Source organism: Alligator mississippiensis, chromosome 5, assembly GCF_030867095.1.
Source record: "Alligator mississippiensis isolate rAllMis1 chromosome 5, rAllMis1, whole genome shotgun sequence".
NCBI lineage: Eukaryota > Metazoa > Chordata > Crocodylia > Alligatoridae > Alligator > Alligator mississippiensis.
Window position 1 is genome coordinate 220,465,012 of NC_081828.1, and position 14,963 is coordinate 220,479,974.

Genomic DNA, 14,963 nt, shown 5'->3' on the forward strand with positions numbered 1-14,963 from the left:
GGCCGGGGCCGAGGAGGGGCTTCTCCGCCCGGCGGGGGCTCCCGGCCCCGCCCCGCCCCCCCCCGCCCGGCGCGGCGCGGCGCGGCGCCGTGGGGCCGGGCAGCAAGGGCCGGCCCCCGAGGAGGAGCTCGGCCGCTGGGCTGCGCTTGCAGGGGATCCGTCAGAAAGGGCAAAGCAGAAACGGCCCCGGGCCGGCAGCAACGATTAAAGACGGCAAGAAGCCCTTCTTTAGGTGCGCAGGGAGCGGACAGCAGGCGCGTGGTGACACAGGACAGGCTAGGGCAACTGGTAAGGGACAGGAGGGCCAGAGCTGAGCTCCTGCACGAGTTCTTTGCGTCTGCATTCCTGAACACGGATAAAGACACACCTCCCACGGCGCTAAAGACGGGCACGAGAGGGTCCAGCCCGCCACCAGTGAGCCCTGACCTAGCGAGGGGGCATCTGGAGGGCTGGACGTGTCTGTGTGCAGGCCTAGACGATCCTCATCCGAGAGTGCTGAAGGACTTGGCCAGCGTGAGACCAGAGCCGCTGGTGCGATGGTTGGAGCGCTCGTGGTGCTCAGCTGAGGTCCCAGAGGACTGGGAAAGGGCCAGTGTGCTCCCTGTTTTCAGGAAGGGGAGAAAGGAAGGTCTGGGCAAGTACAGGCTGGACAGTCATAGACTTCATGGGAATTTTTCCAGCCCAGTCACCTAAGTGACCAGGTGAAAGAGGAGGGGTGTGTGGACTGAACCAAGGAGGGAGATACAGAGGGGGATTTCTTCACATGGGGGGCTGTGTGTATGTGTGTGCAATGAGGGAGTGTGTGTGTGCCTGTGTGCGCACGTAATGAGGGAGGGATGGGGGTGTGTGGCTGGGGAGGGTTGTGTGTGGAGAGGGAGGGTGGCTGCAGTGTGTGAGAGGGTGTGGGTGTGGGGGTCTGCATGTGCGTGTGTGTTCGTAAGGTGAGTCTCACATGCACACCTTGCCACATACAGGCACCCCCTTGCACTGCCATACATGTAGACACCCACACCCTCTCACACACCTCAGCACCCTCCCAGTCCACACACACCATGACCCTCTACACCCGCCCTCCCCATACCTACCCACACCCAGATATCTACATAACCCACCTATCCATCGCCCCACAAAATCACCCCACCCACCCACATCCTCCCCACACCCCAAAGCCCCCCACAAATCTATACCCACCCTCAATTTCCCCCACCAGCCACACAGTATAGAAGAGTAAGACTTCATTTTAAGCTATTCTGCAACCACCTCTATGAACACTAGACAAACACACATCTAAATCAAGACAAAATGATCTGCTCAGGTTCCTTCCGATCCTACTAACTATGAAACTATGAAAAATATGTTTTTGAAATGAAATTAATGAATCTTGTAAATGTTCAATTTTTTAAATATAATTTGGTATTTTTCTGGTCCCAAGACGGCAAACACCCTTGCTGAAAGGAGTGCTTCCGTGGGCAAGGGGAGGGATTTCTGGTGGCAAAGGTCAGGGGTTAGGGCACGGGACTTCTGGGCGCAAAATGGCGAGCAGAATGCAGGGCACCTGTCGGGGTGGGGCTTGTCAACACCTTGTCTAAACTCAGCAGCTCTCCAGATGAAATAATTGCCTGCCCCCTGTTACATTGTGGGACTTGATTAGCAAAGAATCCATTATAGAGAATGTGATGAAAGGATTGTGGGGGGGGGGACAGCTGGCACGAGGTGGTACGCAGTTGGGACAAGCGGCTGAGAAGCAAAACTTGCTAAACTGGGCTCATGGTGTGGCAGTATCAGCTTCTTGCAGAGCCCAGTGGGCATGTGCAGGCCTGGGAGTGGTGTCATGTGGTGGGGAAGAAGGGTAAGGTCAGGGTGGAAGGCAGGGAGCACCTCCCCAGCAATCAATGCCCTCCTTCCTGCAACTCTAGAGCTTCACATACAAGAACCCTGGGACCAAGAGGGAGGACAAAGCCTGGAGTCACCCAAAGACAGTCCCGGGGTGTCATTTAGAGCCAGTTGCATAACGGGGTGCACCATATTGTGCAGGCACTTCTGCTCCTAGGAGCACTGCCTGCTTTTCCAGAATGATGGGGATGGCACAGCTCCACGGCTGATTTAAAGACCATCTCTTGGGACAAGTGGGCAGAAAACAACAGGATGCAGTTCAACAAGGAGAAATGCAAAGTGCTGCACCTAGGGAGAAATGTCCAGCACACCTACAGCCTAGGGAATGACCTGCTGGGTGGCACAGAGATGGAAAGGGATCTTGGAGTCCTAGTGGACTCCAAGATGAACATGAGCTGGCAGTGTGACGAAGCCATCAGCAAAGCCAAAGGCACTTTATCGTGCATCAGCAGATGCATGACGAATAGGTCCAGGGAGGTGATACTTCCCCTCTATCGGGCGCTGGTCAGACCGCAGTTGGAGTACTGCGTGCAATTCTGGGCACCACACTTCAAGAGGGATGCGGATAACCTGGAGAGGGTCCAGAGAAGGGCAACTCGTATGGTCAAGGGCTTGCAGACCAAGCCCTACGAGGAGAGACTAGAGAAACTGGACCTTTTCAGCCTCCGCAAGAGAAGGTTGAGAGGTGATCTTGTGGCTGCCTATAAGTTCATCACGGGGGCACAGAAGGGAATTGGTGAGTATTTATTCAAGGTGCCCCCGGGGGTTACAAGAAACAATGGCCACAAGCTAGCAGAGAGCAGATTCAGACTGGACATTAGGAAGAACTTCTTCACAGTTCGAGTGGCCAAGGTCTGGAACGGGCTCCCAAGGGAGGTGGTGCTCTCCCCTACCCTGGGGGTCTTCAAGAGGAGGTTAGATGAGTATCTAGCTGGGGTCGTCTAGACCCAGCACTCTTTCCTGCCGATGCAGGGGGTCGGACTCGATGATCTATTGAGGTCCCTTCCGACCAGTGACCGGACAAGGAAGACGGCATGAGAACTGCATCCGAGAGACCAACTGGCGGCTTTGGCAGTGGTGTCTCGAGGCAGGCTTCGGCTTCCTGGACCATGACCCGCACATCACGACGAGGGACATGCTCATCTGGGATGGGCTTCACCTGTCCCCCAAAGGTAAGCGTGTGTTTTCTTCTAGGTTGGCGGATCTCCTCCGGCGGGCTTTAAACTAGGCTCGTCGGGGGGAGGGGAGTACGAGGGCAGGAGAAGCTGTGGACCACCAAACCATGTGGCACCCACAAGGACAGCCCAGCCTGAAGAAGGAGAACATTGGGAACCTGAAAGCCATGGGGAGGCCAGCACAACAGAACAGGTAAGGAACAAGAAGGTAAGAAACAGTGGGCCCCATGGGACTGGGAGCAGGGGGGCAGCAAAGGCGCCAGTCGCAGGGCTCAAGTGCCTATATACTAATGCTAGGAGCATGGGGAACAAGCAGGATGAACTAGCGCTCCTGCTTGCACTAAACACATATGACTTAGTGGGGCTAAGAGAGACCTGGTGGGATTCATCCCATGACTGGGCGGTACATATTGAGGGCTACAGATTGTGCAAAAAGGACAGGTCGGGGAAGAAAGGGGGGGGGGGGGTTGCACTTTATGTCAGTGAGCGATATACATCGACCCTCATCAAGACAGAATCCAAGGATGAGGAAGTAGAAGGATTGTGGGTTAGGCTACATGGGGGGCAAGGAGAAAGGGATTTGGTGGTAGGGGTCTGCTACAGACCCCCACACCAAGGGGAAGAAATAGATGCGGGGCTCCTGAGGCAACTCTCGGAGACCATAAAAGCTAAAGCGGCGGTAGTCATGGGGGACCTAAACTACCCGGACATCTGTTGGGAGACATAGACAGCAAGGTCCCACCGCTCACGCAGGTTTCTAACCTGTGTACAGGACCTCCACCTGACACAGGAGGTGCATGGTCCCACTAGGGGGAATGCCATACTGGACCTGGTATTGGCAACGGGAGATGACATGATAGGGGACCTCCAGATCGGTAGCCATTTGGGAGACAGTGATCACCTAATAATAGAATTCAACATAAGACGGCGAGTGGGTAAGGTAACTAGTAGGGTGAAAGTGCTAGACTTTAGGAAAGCTGATCTCATTGCACTCAGGCGATTAGTCAAGGACGCACTGCAGAGTAGGAGTTTTGAAGGGATGGGAGCCCAAGAAGGGTGGCTGTGCCTTAAGGAAACGATCCTTCGGGCACAAAGCAAGATGATCCCCGAGCGAGGCAAAAGAGGGAAAGGGGCCAGGAGGCTTCCCTGGCTGACCAGAGAAATCCAGGGCAGCCTAAGGGCCAAAAGGGGAGCACATAAAAAGTGGAAACAGGGTGAGATCACCAAAGATGAATATACCCGCTCTCCTCATGCTTGTAGGGAGGCAGTTAGGCGGGCCAAAGCTACCATGGAGCTGAGGATGGCAACCCAAGTAAAGGACAACAAGAAATTGTTTTTTAGATATATTGGGAGTAAAAGGAAGGCCCAGGGAGGAATAGGACCCCTGCTAAATGGGCAGAAACAATTGCCGACAGACAGGGGGGACAAGGATGAACTCCTCAACGAGTTCTTTGCCTCCGTGTTCCTAAGCGAGGGGCATGACAAGTCTCTCACTGGGGTTGTGGAGAGGCAGCAGCAAGGCGCCAGACTGCCATGCGTAGATCCTGAGGTGGTGCAGAGTCACTTGGAAGAACTGGATGCCTTTAAGTCAGCAGGCCCGGATGGGCTCCATCCGAGGGTGCTGAAGGCACTGGCCGACGTCATTGCAGAGCCACTGGTGGGAATATTTGAACGCTCGTGGTGCACGGGCCAAGTCCCGGAGGACTGGAAAAGGGCTAACGTGGTCCCCATTTTCAAAAAGGGGAGGAAGGAGGACCCGGGCAACTATAGACCTGTCAGTCTCACCTCCATCCTAGGCAAAGTCTTTGAAAAAATTATCAAGGCTCACATTTGTGAGAGCCCGGCAGGACAAATTATGCTGAGGGGAAACCAGCACGGGTTCGTGGCAGGCAGATAGTTCCTGACCAATCTAGTCTCTTTCTATGACCAGGTTACGAAACGGCTGGACACAGGAGGAGGGGTGGATGTCGTATACCTGGACTTCAGGAAGGCCTTCGATACGGTATCCCACCCCATACTGGTGAACAAATTAAGAGGCTGTGATGTGGATGACTGCACAGTCCGGTGGGTGGCGAATTGGCTGGAGGGTCGCACCCAGAGAGTCGTGGTGGATGGGTCGGTCTCGACCTGGAAGGGTGTGGGCAGTGGGGTCCCGCAGGGCTCGGTCCTTGGACCGATACTCTTCAATGTCTTCATCAGTGACTTGGACGAGGGAGTGAAATGTACTCTGTCCAAGTTTGCAGATGACACAAAGCTATGGGGAGAAGTGGACACGCCGGAGGGCAGGGAACAGCTGCAGGCAGACCTGGATAGGCTGGACAAGTGGGCAGAAAACAACAGGATGCAGTTCAACAATGGCCACAAGCTAGCAGAGAGCAGATTTAGATTGGACACTAGGAAGAACTTCTTCACGGTTCGAGTGGCCAAGGTCTGGAACGGGTTCCCAAGGGAGGTGGTGCTCTCCCCTACCCTGGGGGTCTTCAAGAGGAGGTTAGACGAGTATCTAGCTGGGGTCATTTAGACCCAGCACTCTTTCCTGCTTATGCAGGGGGTCGGACTTGATGATCTATTGAGGTCCCTTCCGACCCTAACATCTATGAATCTATGAATCTACTCCTCACAAGTTCCCCAAGCATAGATTCATAGATTGTCGAGTCGGAAGGGACCACAATGGATCATCATGTCCGACCCCCTGCCCCGGCAGGAAAGAGGACCGAGGTCAGATGACCCCAGCCAGGTGACTGTCTAGCCTCCTCTTGAAGACCTCCAAGCTAGGTGAAGGCACCACCTCTCTAGGAAGCCCGTTCCAGATCCTGGCCACCCTTACTGTGAAAAATGTCTTCCTAATATCTAACCTAAATCCACTCTCAACTAGTTCACACCCGTTATTCTCACTCACTCCATGGGGCACCTTAGTAAACAGCGCTTCCCCTATTCCCCATTGACCTCCCCTAATAAATTTATAGGCGGCCACAAGATCTCCCCTCAGCCGTCTCTCGTGAAGGCCGAAGAGATTCAGCTCTCTCAACCTCCCCCCGTAGGGTCTATCACGAAGGCCACTAACCATGTGAGTGGTCCTCCTCTGGACCTCTCCAGATTCCCCACGTCCCTCTTGAAGTGCGGCGCCCAAAACTGGACACAGCACTCCAACTGCGGCCTGACCAGTGCTGCATAGATGGGGAACATCATCTCCTTTGATCTATTAGTCATGCACCTGCTAATGCACGACAAAGTGCAATTGGCCTTGTTGATGGCCTCGTTACACTGCTGCTCATGTTCATCTTGGAGTCAGTTATGACTCCAAGATCCCTCTCTGCCTCCAAGCTGCTGAGAAGGACACTCCCCAACCTACAGGTGTGCTGGGAATTCCTCCTTCCCAGGTGGAGTACCTTACATTTATCTTTATTAAATTGCATCCTATTTCTCTCTGCCCATTGCTCCAACCTGTCCAGGTCGGCCTGAATCTGCTCCCTGCCCTCCGGTGTACTAACTTTGCCCCATAACTTGGTATCATCAGCGAACTTGGAGAGGGTGCTCTCCATGCCCTCGCCCTAATTGCTGATGAAGATATTAAATAATACCGGTCCAAGTGTTGGCTACAAATGTCCAACTCGGGATCCTTAAAATTCTAGTTTATTAGGTGGATTGAAACACTGTAATCATAAACCTTGGGGCTGGTCCCCACACACACACATGCACACACATACACACACACACACACACAGTAGCAGGCTACAGAGTCAGGTATACCTATCCTACAAGTGCTGGAGTCTGCCGTCGATGGCCAGTCGAGGCTTCTTTCAGCATGGTGTTATCCTCCAGAAGGGGGTCGCCGGCTGGTCCTTCTGGCTGGACAGGTCTGGTCCAGTTGGAGATCAAGAGGGTGCCCCTGAGGGTCACCTTTCACTGCCTTTTATCTGTCCTTGGCAGACTTTGGTGACTCCCCAGTTTTCAGATTTGCCCAATCATTGACCCTCGTGGGACTTCCCCCTCTCAGTGGCTACTGGACGGCATCTGTCAGCCCCAGGGGTCGTCTGCATGAACATGCAGGTTTGGGAGTCCGTTGATGAATTTTGAATAGGGCTCTGGGAGCGGCCGATCTGGAGATATTCAGCCCAAAAGTTGGTCCCCAGCGTTGATGAACTCAGGGCAGGGCTTCTAGCCCTTGATCAGTGACGTTTAGAAATTTCCCGGTTGTTACATTGTCTTCTATTGAGTTCTTCCTTTGGTTGATCTGCAGTTTCCCAGGTGTTAATGGCTGCCTGCTACCATGTTACACATTCAATCACTGATTCACTCACTCTTTCAGGGGCCAACCTGATACAGGGAAGGGCAGTTTGATTCCTGCCCTTGTTAACATTGTTACAATGTATAACTTACTTATGAAACTAAAACACATTTAGTTGAAAGTTGAAAGGTGAGGAGTGGTATAAAATATAAGCTACAAATGCCATGGCACACAAATAGATAAAAATACCAAACTACAAGGGGAGATACAAAATGCACACATACAAATTTTAAAACACAATTCCTTATCTTAAAGTGAAAGAGAGAGGAAGGGAGAAAAGGTAGAAAAAAAGAAACATATCCAAAGAGGGGGGAGCAAATGCAGGCAAGAGGAAAAGGGGGCTTTCTGCTACACAAGGACCAAACCCTGTGGGACCCCACTGCCCACCTCCCTCCAGGCTGACGAGGAACCATCCACCACCTCTCTCTGGGTGCAGTCCCTAAGCCAGTTGGCCGCCCACCTGACCATGTAGGCATCCACTCCACAGTCTGCTAGCTTCCCAATGAGGACAGGGTGCGAGCCTGTGTCAAAGGTCCTCCTGAAGTCCAGGAAGATGACATCAGCCTCAGTTCCCCTCATCCAGGCAGCGTGTGACCTGGTCATAGAAGGCTACAAGGTTTGTCAGGCAGGATCTACCTGTGACAAACCCAGGCTGGTTTCCCCTCAGCATCGTTTCCCCTGCTGGGCCTGCACAAATGTGTTCTTTGATTATTTTCTCTAGCACTTTCCCAGGAATAGAGGTAAGGCTGACTGGCCTAAAGTTACCCAGCTCATCCCTTCTCCCTTTCTTGAAAATGGGCACCACATTGGCCCTTCTGCAGTCCTCAGGGACCTGGCCGGAGCACCACGACCACTCGAACAGCCGTGCCAGTGGCTCAGCAATGACACTGGCCAATTCTTTCAGCAGCCGTGGATGGAGGTCATCCGGGCCGGCTGACTTGTACCCATCCAGCTCCTCCCGGAGCTCCTTCACTATTTCAGAACTAGCCGTAGGTGGACTGGTGCCATGTGGACATCCGTCAATGGTTGAGGTGGGGGAATTGGCTTGGTCGGTACTTAGAAATACTGAAGTGAAGAACTCATTGAAGAGCTCTGCTTTTTTCCCCCGCGTCAACCACCAACTGTCCTGATTTGTCCTGCAGGGGCCCTATGTTGCTCTGAGCTTTCCTTTTGCCCGCTATATACCTGAAGAAGGACTTTTTATTGTCCTTGATTGTTGAAGGCAGCCTGAGCTCAAGCCCCGCCTTGGCCTGTCTGATTCCCTGCAATAGTGCGCCAGGGAGAGATATTCCTCCTTGGTGGCTGCCCCCTGCTTCCATCGCCTATACATCTTTCTTTGCCCCCAGACTCTCCTGGAGTTCCCTGTTCAGCCAAGGGGGCTTTTTCGCCCCCTTACCCCCCTTCCTATGTAATGGGATAGACTCCTTCTGAGCCCCAAGGATCACTCCCTTGAGATACCTCCAACCCTCCTGGACCCCCATTTGCTCTATGTTCTTGAGTTGCATCCCCTCACTAACTAGCCTTCTAAGCTTGCTAAAGTTGGCCCTTCTGAAGTCCAACACCTTAACCCCACTATTTACCCACCCTTCACTGGATAGTGAACTCAACCAAGTGATGGTCACTATCTCCCAGGATACCATGAACTTGCATGTTGCCCACAGGATCATCCCGTTGCTAAGACCAGGTCTAGCAAAGCGCTACCCCTGGTGGGACTGGACACCGCCTGCGTTAGGTGGAGGTCCCGCACACAGCGTAAGAACCTCCATGAGGTTCAAGAGGGATGCGGATAACCTGGAGAGGGTCCAGAGATGGGCCACTCATATGGTTAAGGGCCTGCAGACCAAGCCCTACGGGGAGAGACTAGAGAAACTGGACCTTTTCAGCCTCCGCAAGAGAAGGTTGAGAGGCGACCTTGTGGCTGCCTATAAGTTCATCACGGGGGCACAGAAGGGAATTGGTGAGTATTTATTCACCAAGGCGCCCCCGGGGGTTACAAGAAAGAATGACCACAAGCTAGCAGAGAGCAGATTTAGACTGGACATTAGGAAGAACTTCTTCACAGTTCGAGTGGCCAAGGTCTGGAACGGGCTCCCAAGGGAGGTGGTGCTCTCCCCTACCCTGGGGGTCTTCAAGAGGAGGTTAGATAAGCATCTAGCTGGGGTCATCTAGACCCAGCGCTCTTTCCTGCCTAGGCAGGGGGTCGGACTCGATGATTTATTGAGGTCCCTTCCGACCCTAACATCTATGAATCTATGAATCTATGAGCAGCTTGTTTTGGCTGTCTGCTCCTCCCAGCAGATATCTGGGTAGTTCAGATCTCCCGTGACCACCGCCTCCCTCGCCTGTGTGACGTCTGCTAGCTGCCCGGAGAGTACATCAGCTAGCTCTTGATCCTGATGGGGAGGCCTGTAGTAGACCCCCACAACCAAGTCCTTTTCCCTACCCCCGCCCCCCTCCGGATCCTGACCCACAATGCCTCGGTGTTCCCCTCCTCCACCCCCGCCTCAATGGTGGAAGACATATACTGCTCCTTAACATCGAGTGCTACCTCCCACCTTTTTCCCCACTCTGTCATGCCTATACAACCTGTACCCCTCCATGCCCACCGCCCAGTCGTGTGTACGACCCCACCATGTCTCGGTTAGTCCAACTAGGTCAGACTGGGTGCTAGCAAGCAAGAGTGTGAGCTCCTCCAGCTTGTTCCCCATACTCCTGGCATTTGTATAAAGACACTTTAGTCCCCCAAAGGGGTCTCTTGGTGCCCCTGTGCCTTGATGGCATGTGTTCCCTTTATTACTTACCTGGTGTGGTCTGGTGCCTTGTTTATGGCTTACCGACCCCTTAATACTTGCCTGGTGTGATCTGGCATCTTGTTTGTGGTTTACCAACCCTGGGCTCTCTTCGACCACCGGTTCCCCATTTGGGCTGGCCTCTTCATGAGGCATTTCTTTTTAACCCCTCCCCTCATCAAACCTTGGGGGCCAGCCTCTGTGTCCTTTGGGTTCTGCGGGGCCCTAAAAGGGTCAAATGATGGTTGAACTCTTGCTGTAGTCCACCAGCATGAGGCTCCTTACCTAGATGAAGACACTGGTGGGGGCTAAGCAGGTATATGTCTCCAAGCAATTGCAGCATTGCTGGAAGAATTATGGATGACCCCAGATTGGGCTGCGCTGGTGCTGTGCCAGTTTGGAGGAGGGAAGCACTTCCCACACTCTGAGCACTGATGTGGCTTCTCCCCAGTGTGGATATGCTGGCCCACAGCCAGGCTGGAGGACAGAGTGAAGCTCTTACCACACTGAGCACTCATGTTGTAGTATGAATTTTTGCATATTAGTTATTATGTTTAAATGATAATAGTATTGAATTGATCAACCTCTATGATTGCCTAAACACCTAAAACTCCATTTTGTGCTTGTTCCCAGTTTGACGTGAGTAGATGAACTTCATATGCCCTGCGTACGTGTGTCTCTGTGAGAGGGTGAACGGTGAAAGAATGGTAACTATTTGCATGAAAACAAAAGAAGATTTAACTGATTGTGTAAGCAACAAGGCACCAATGTATAAGTGACCAGACAGTACATAAATTAAGCTAATTAATGGATGGCTGAAGAGCTCGTCTGTAATCAGGTGCAAAGAAGATAGTAAGAAGAAAGAATTTTGCATATCCTGCCATTTGAACTACACAATACTTTAAGACAAAGATACCACCTACACAATGCTTCAAGGCAAAAATCAAGACTGAAATATCAACTCGGAGATAACCAACTTTACTGGAATGACTGAGCATGGAAAAACCCCAAGGCTGAACAAAGACTTGAAATCCCTATAAAAGTGAGATGCAGACAAACCAAGATGGGGAATCCGCTCCCTGCAACCTCATGGAGCAGAGGCATGCACGTCTGTTCTTCCCTCGCTTCTGTCACCCTCAACAAGCCTGGACCCAGCCACACATTGCTAATATTGAGTGACTTCTGCTGGTAACTATAACATCTTACTGGAGTGGTTTGGTCTGTATGTGCGACTGTGTCTCTTTGTACATATGCTGGTGTATGTCTGTTTCTATAACTGGAGTGTCCAAGTTTATGTAATTGCTTCATGTAATTGATAAATCTGGCATTTTTGCCTTATCACCCTTTATAAGGTCTCGCCCTTAATTTGAGCAATTAAAAATTTTAAGTAACAAAGTCGCTTCACCCGTGTGGATAAGCTGGTGCTGCACCAGGTCGGACGATCGGGTGAAGCTCTTCCCACACTCCAAGCACTGATGTGGCTTCTTTCCCGTGTGGACACGCTGGTGCTTAGCCAGGCTGAACGACTGAGTGAAGCTCTTCCCACACTCCGAGCACTGATATGGCTTCTCTCCCGTGTGGATACGCTGGTGCTTAGCCAGGCTGGAGGACTGAGTGAAGCTCTTCCCACACTCCGAGCACTGATGTGGTTTCTGTCCCGTGTGGATGAGCTGGTGCTTCCCCAGGTCGGATGATCGGGTGAAGCTTTTACCACACACCAAGCACTGGTGTGGCTTCTCTCCTGTGTGCATGAGCTTGTGCTGCACCAGGTCGGACGATCGGGTGAAGCTCTTCCCACACTCCAAGCACTGGTGTGGCTTCTCTCCCATGTGGATACGCTGGTGCTTAGCCAGGCTAAACGACTGAGTGAAGCTCTTCCCACACTCCAAGCACTGATATGGCTTCTCTCCAGTGTGGATACGTTGGTGCTTAGCCAGGCTGGAGGACTGAGTGAAGCTCTTCCCACACTCCAGGCACTGATGTGGCTTCTCTCCTGTGTGGATGAGCTGGTGCTTCCCCAGGTCGGACGATCGGGTGAAGCTCTTCCCACACTCCAAGCACTGGTGTGGCTTCTCTCCTGTGTGGATACGCTGGTGGCCAGCCAGGTTGGAGGAGCGAGTGAAGCTTTTACCACACTCCAAGCACTGATGTGGCTTCTCTCCTGTGTGGATGACCTGGTGCTGTACCAGGTCGGACGATCGGGTGAAGCTCTTCCCACACTCCAGGCACTGATGTGGCTTCTCTCCTGTGTGGGTACGCTGGTGCTCAGCCAGGCTGGAGAAGCGAGCAAAGCTCTTCCCACACTCCAAGCACTGATGTGGCTTCTTTCCTGTGTGGATATGCTGGTGCTCAGCCAGGTTGGAGGAGCGAACAAAGCTCTTCCCACACTCCAAGCACTGATGTGGCTTCTTTCCTGTGTGGATATGCTGGTGCTCAGCCAGGCTGGAGGAGCGAGAGAAGCTCTTCCCACACTCCAAGCACTGATGTGGCTTCTCCCTCATGTGGATGAGCTGGTGCTTCCCCACGTCAGACGATCGGGTGAAGCTCTTCCCACACTCCAAGCACTGATGTGGCTTCTCCCCGGTGTGGATATGCTGGTGCTCAGCCAGGCTGAAGAAGCGAGTGAAGCTCTTCCCACACTCCAAGCACTGATATGGCTTCTCTCCTGTATGGATACGATGGTGCTCAGCCAGGCTGGAGGAGCGAGTGAAGTTCTTCCCACACTCCAAGCACCAATGTGGATTCTTGCCTGTGTGAATGAGCTGGTGTTTGGTTAATTTGGAGGACAAGTCGAAACTCTTCCCACACTCTGAGCACTGATGTGACTTCTCCCTTGCGTGCATGCACCAGTGCCTGGCCAGGTTGGAGGGCTGCCTGAAGCTCTTCTCACCCTGGGTGCCATTGTGCGGCTGGTCGCCACTCTGCACACACTGGTGCTGGCACAGGTCTTGCCAGCATGTGAAGTTCTTCCTGCACTCAGTGCAGTGGTGCGTCTTCCTCCCCAGGTGAATGCGTCGGTGCTGGTTTGGGCAGAAACAATGGAAGGTCTTACCACACATTGCACAGTGATACTGGCATTTCCCCGTGTCCGTGTAGGTGCTTGTCCAGGTCTGAGGGGCACACAAAGCTCTTCCCCCATTTGGTGTAGGAGTGGGGGAGCTCTCCAGAATGGATCTGGGGGTAAGCACCCAGGGTTGAGAGGCAAGTGAAGCTCTTCCCACACTTGGTGCATAAATTGAGCTTCTCCCCACTGTACCCTCTCTTGTTAAGTGTGCCCTATCTTGGGCAGTTAAAGGTTTTCCTGACCTTCGAGCAGGGGTGGGCTCTACCCCTGTGCTTGGTACAGAGCTCCTGCTTCATCTCTGGCACCCTCCCCACTGGCTCGGCTTGGATGCACTGACTCTTTCCAATAGATCTTTAGGTGTCTCGTCTCCAGATATCCTTCCCCGCACCCACAGCTCTTTCTGGGTATGTCCCTTCTCCACTTACACCTAACTGCAGATGGTACCTGGTTCAGTGCTACATTCTTCATCTGCTTCTGGGGTCTTCCCTGATTCTTGGGCCACTGCTCCTTCTCAGGTCTCGGGGAGTCCATCTCACCCAAACTCCCTAGGGAAGTCCATGGTGACTCCGCATTTGCAGGCCCTTCCACATGAGCCTCCTCCTTGGGTCCTCTAAGGAGCCAGGCACCTCCTGCATGGGGAAGAGAAACTCCAGATTAATCCCTGCCCTGCTGGCAAGGGGCAAACATGCTTACTCTTTGTGCTGGGATGGGCCTGAGTAGGCCTGGACCTTGCGTTCCCTCAAGGAATCACTCTCTTTCTTCCAAATCTCATTTCAAGGACTCAGGTGCCTGTACTTATGCCAGGAGCACGGGGATCGAGGAGGAGCTAGCCTTCCTACTCTCTGGTGGGCATTATGATCTAGTAGGGATTACGGAGACCTAGTGGGACTCCTCACATGATTGCAACATAGCCACTACACCCTGCACAGAAGACACTAGTAGAGAAGCAAGGCAGAGGTTTAGCTCTCTAGATGAGGGAGCAGTACACCTCCTTGGAGGCCAAACTCAGCTCCAAAGAAGAGCGGCTCAAAACTCTGGGTCAAACTACAGGGGCGCGGGGGGCATGTTGAGACAGACGTGTACACTACAGACCACTAAACCAGGGGGAGGAGCTCCATCTGGAGTTCTCACCAGAACTGGCAGAGGCCACGCACGCAAGGGACATGGTCGTCATCAGCAACTTCAGTTACCCGGACATCTTTTGGGAGCAACACTTGGCTAAGTCGGATCGGCTGTGCTGCTTCCTGACTTATATGGAAGAGCTCTACCTGACTCAGGACATGCATAGGCCAACCAGAGGTAACACACTCCTAAGCTGGCCAAAGGACATGATCCGGTGAGCAATCTGAACGTAGAGGGTAGCCTGGGCGACACTGACCACAAAACCATCACATTTACTCTTCATCACAAGGCAGGCAAATCAACTAGAAGGGTTGAAGTTTTGGACTTCAAAAAATGAATTTCAACAGGTTCAGGGCAATAGTAGGGGAAGCATTGCGGGACCAGAGACCAAAGGTGAAAGGAGTGCATGAAGAGTGGTTGTTCCTCAAGGCCACGATCCTCGAAGCACAAAAGACATCCATTCCCATGCGGAAGAAAGGTAGCTGAAGGGCTGGGAAGTCCTCTTGGCTTAGTAGGGATATCATGGTCCTCTTGAAAAAGAAGAATGAGGCATACAAACAATGGAAGCTTGAGCCAGGCCCCAAGGAGAACTACACAACAATGTCCCACGCTTGCAGGGAGAAGATTAGAAA

The 14,963-nt window shown here is 52.8% G+C and overlaps 1 protein-coding gene and 1 long non-coding RNA gene across 5 annotated transcripts in view; one reads left to right on the forward strand and one right to left on the reverse strand.

Moving 5' to 3' along the window:
* The first annotated feature begins 39 nt into the window (after window positions 1-39).
* LOC132250972 (uncharacterized) lies at window positions 40-11,496 on the forward strand. Of its 2 annotated transcripts, XR_009462756.1 has the most exons (3): window positions 40-701; window positions 2,866-3,065; window positions 10,779-11,496. It is a non-coding gene; the product is annotated as an uncharacterized LOC132250972 (long non-coding RNA). The 2 variants fall into 2 exon arrangements; XR_009462755.1 differs by having other exon boundaries at window positions 40-3,065.
* The window catches only part of LOC102573831 (zinc finger protein 345), a 17,473-nt gene continuing 13,617 nt past the window's right edge, over window positions 11,108-14,963 (reverse strand). For all 3 annotated transcript variants that reach the window (XM_019498998.2, XM_019499000.2, XM_019499001.2), the window contains exons 6-7: window positions 13,654-13,838; window positions 11,108-13,165 (exon numbers count right to left, since the gene is read on the reverse strand). In XM_019498998.2, coding sequence (XP_019354543.2) covers window positions 11,507-13,165; window positions 13,654-13,838 — 1,844 coding nt within the window. In that variant the 3' untranslated portion in view covers window positions 11,108-11,506. The remainder of the gene's footprint in view (window positions 13,166-13,653; window positions 13,839-14,963) is intronic.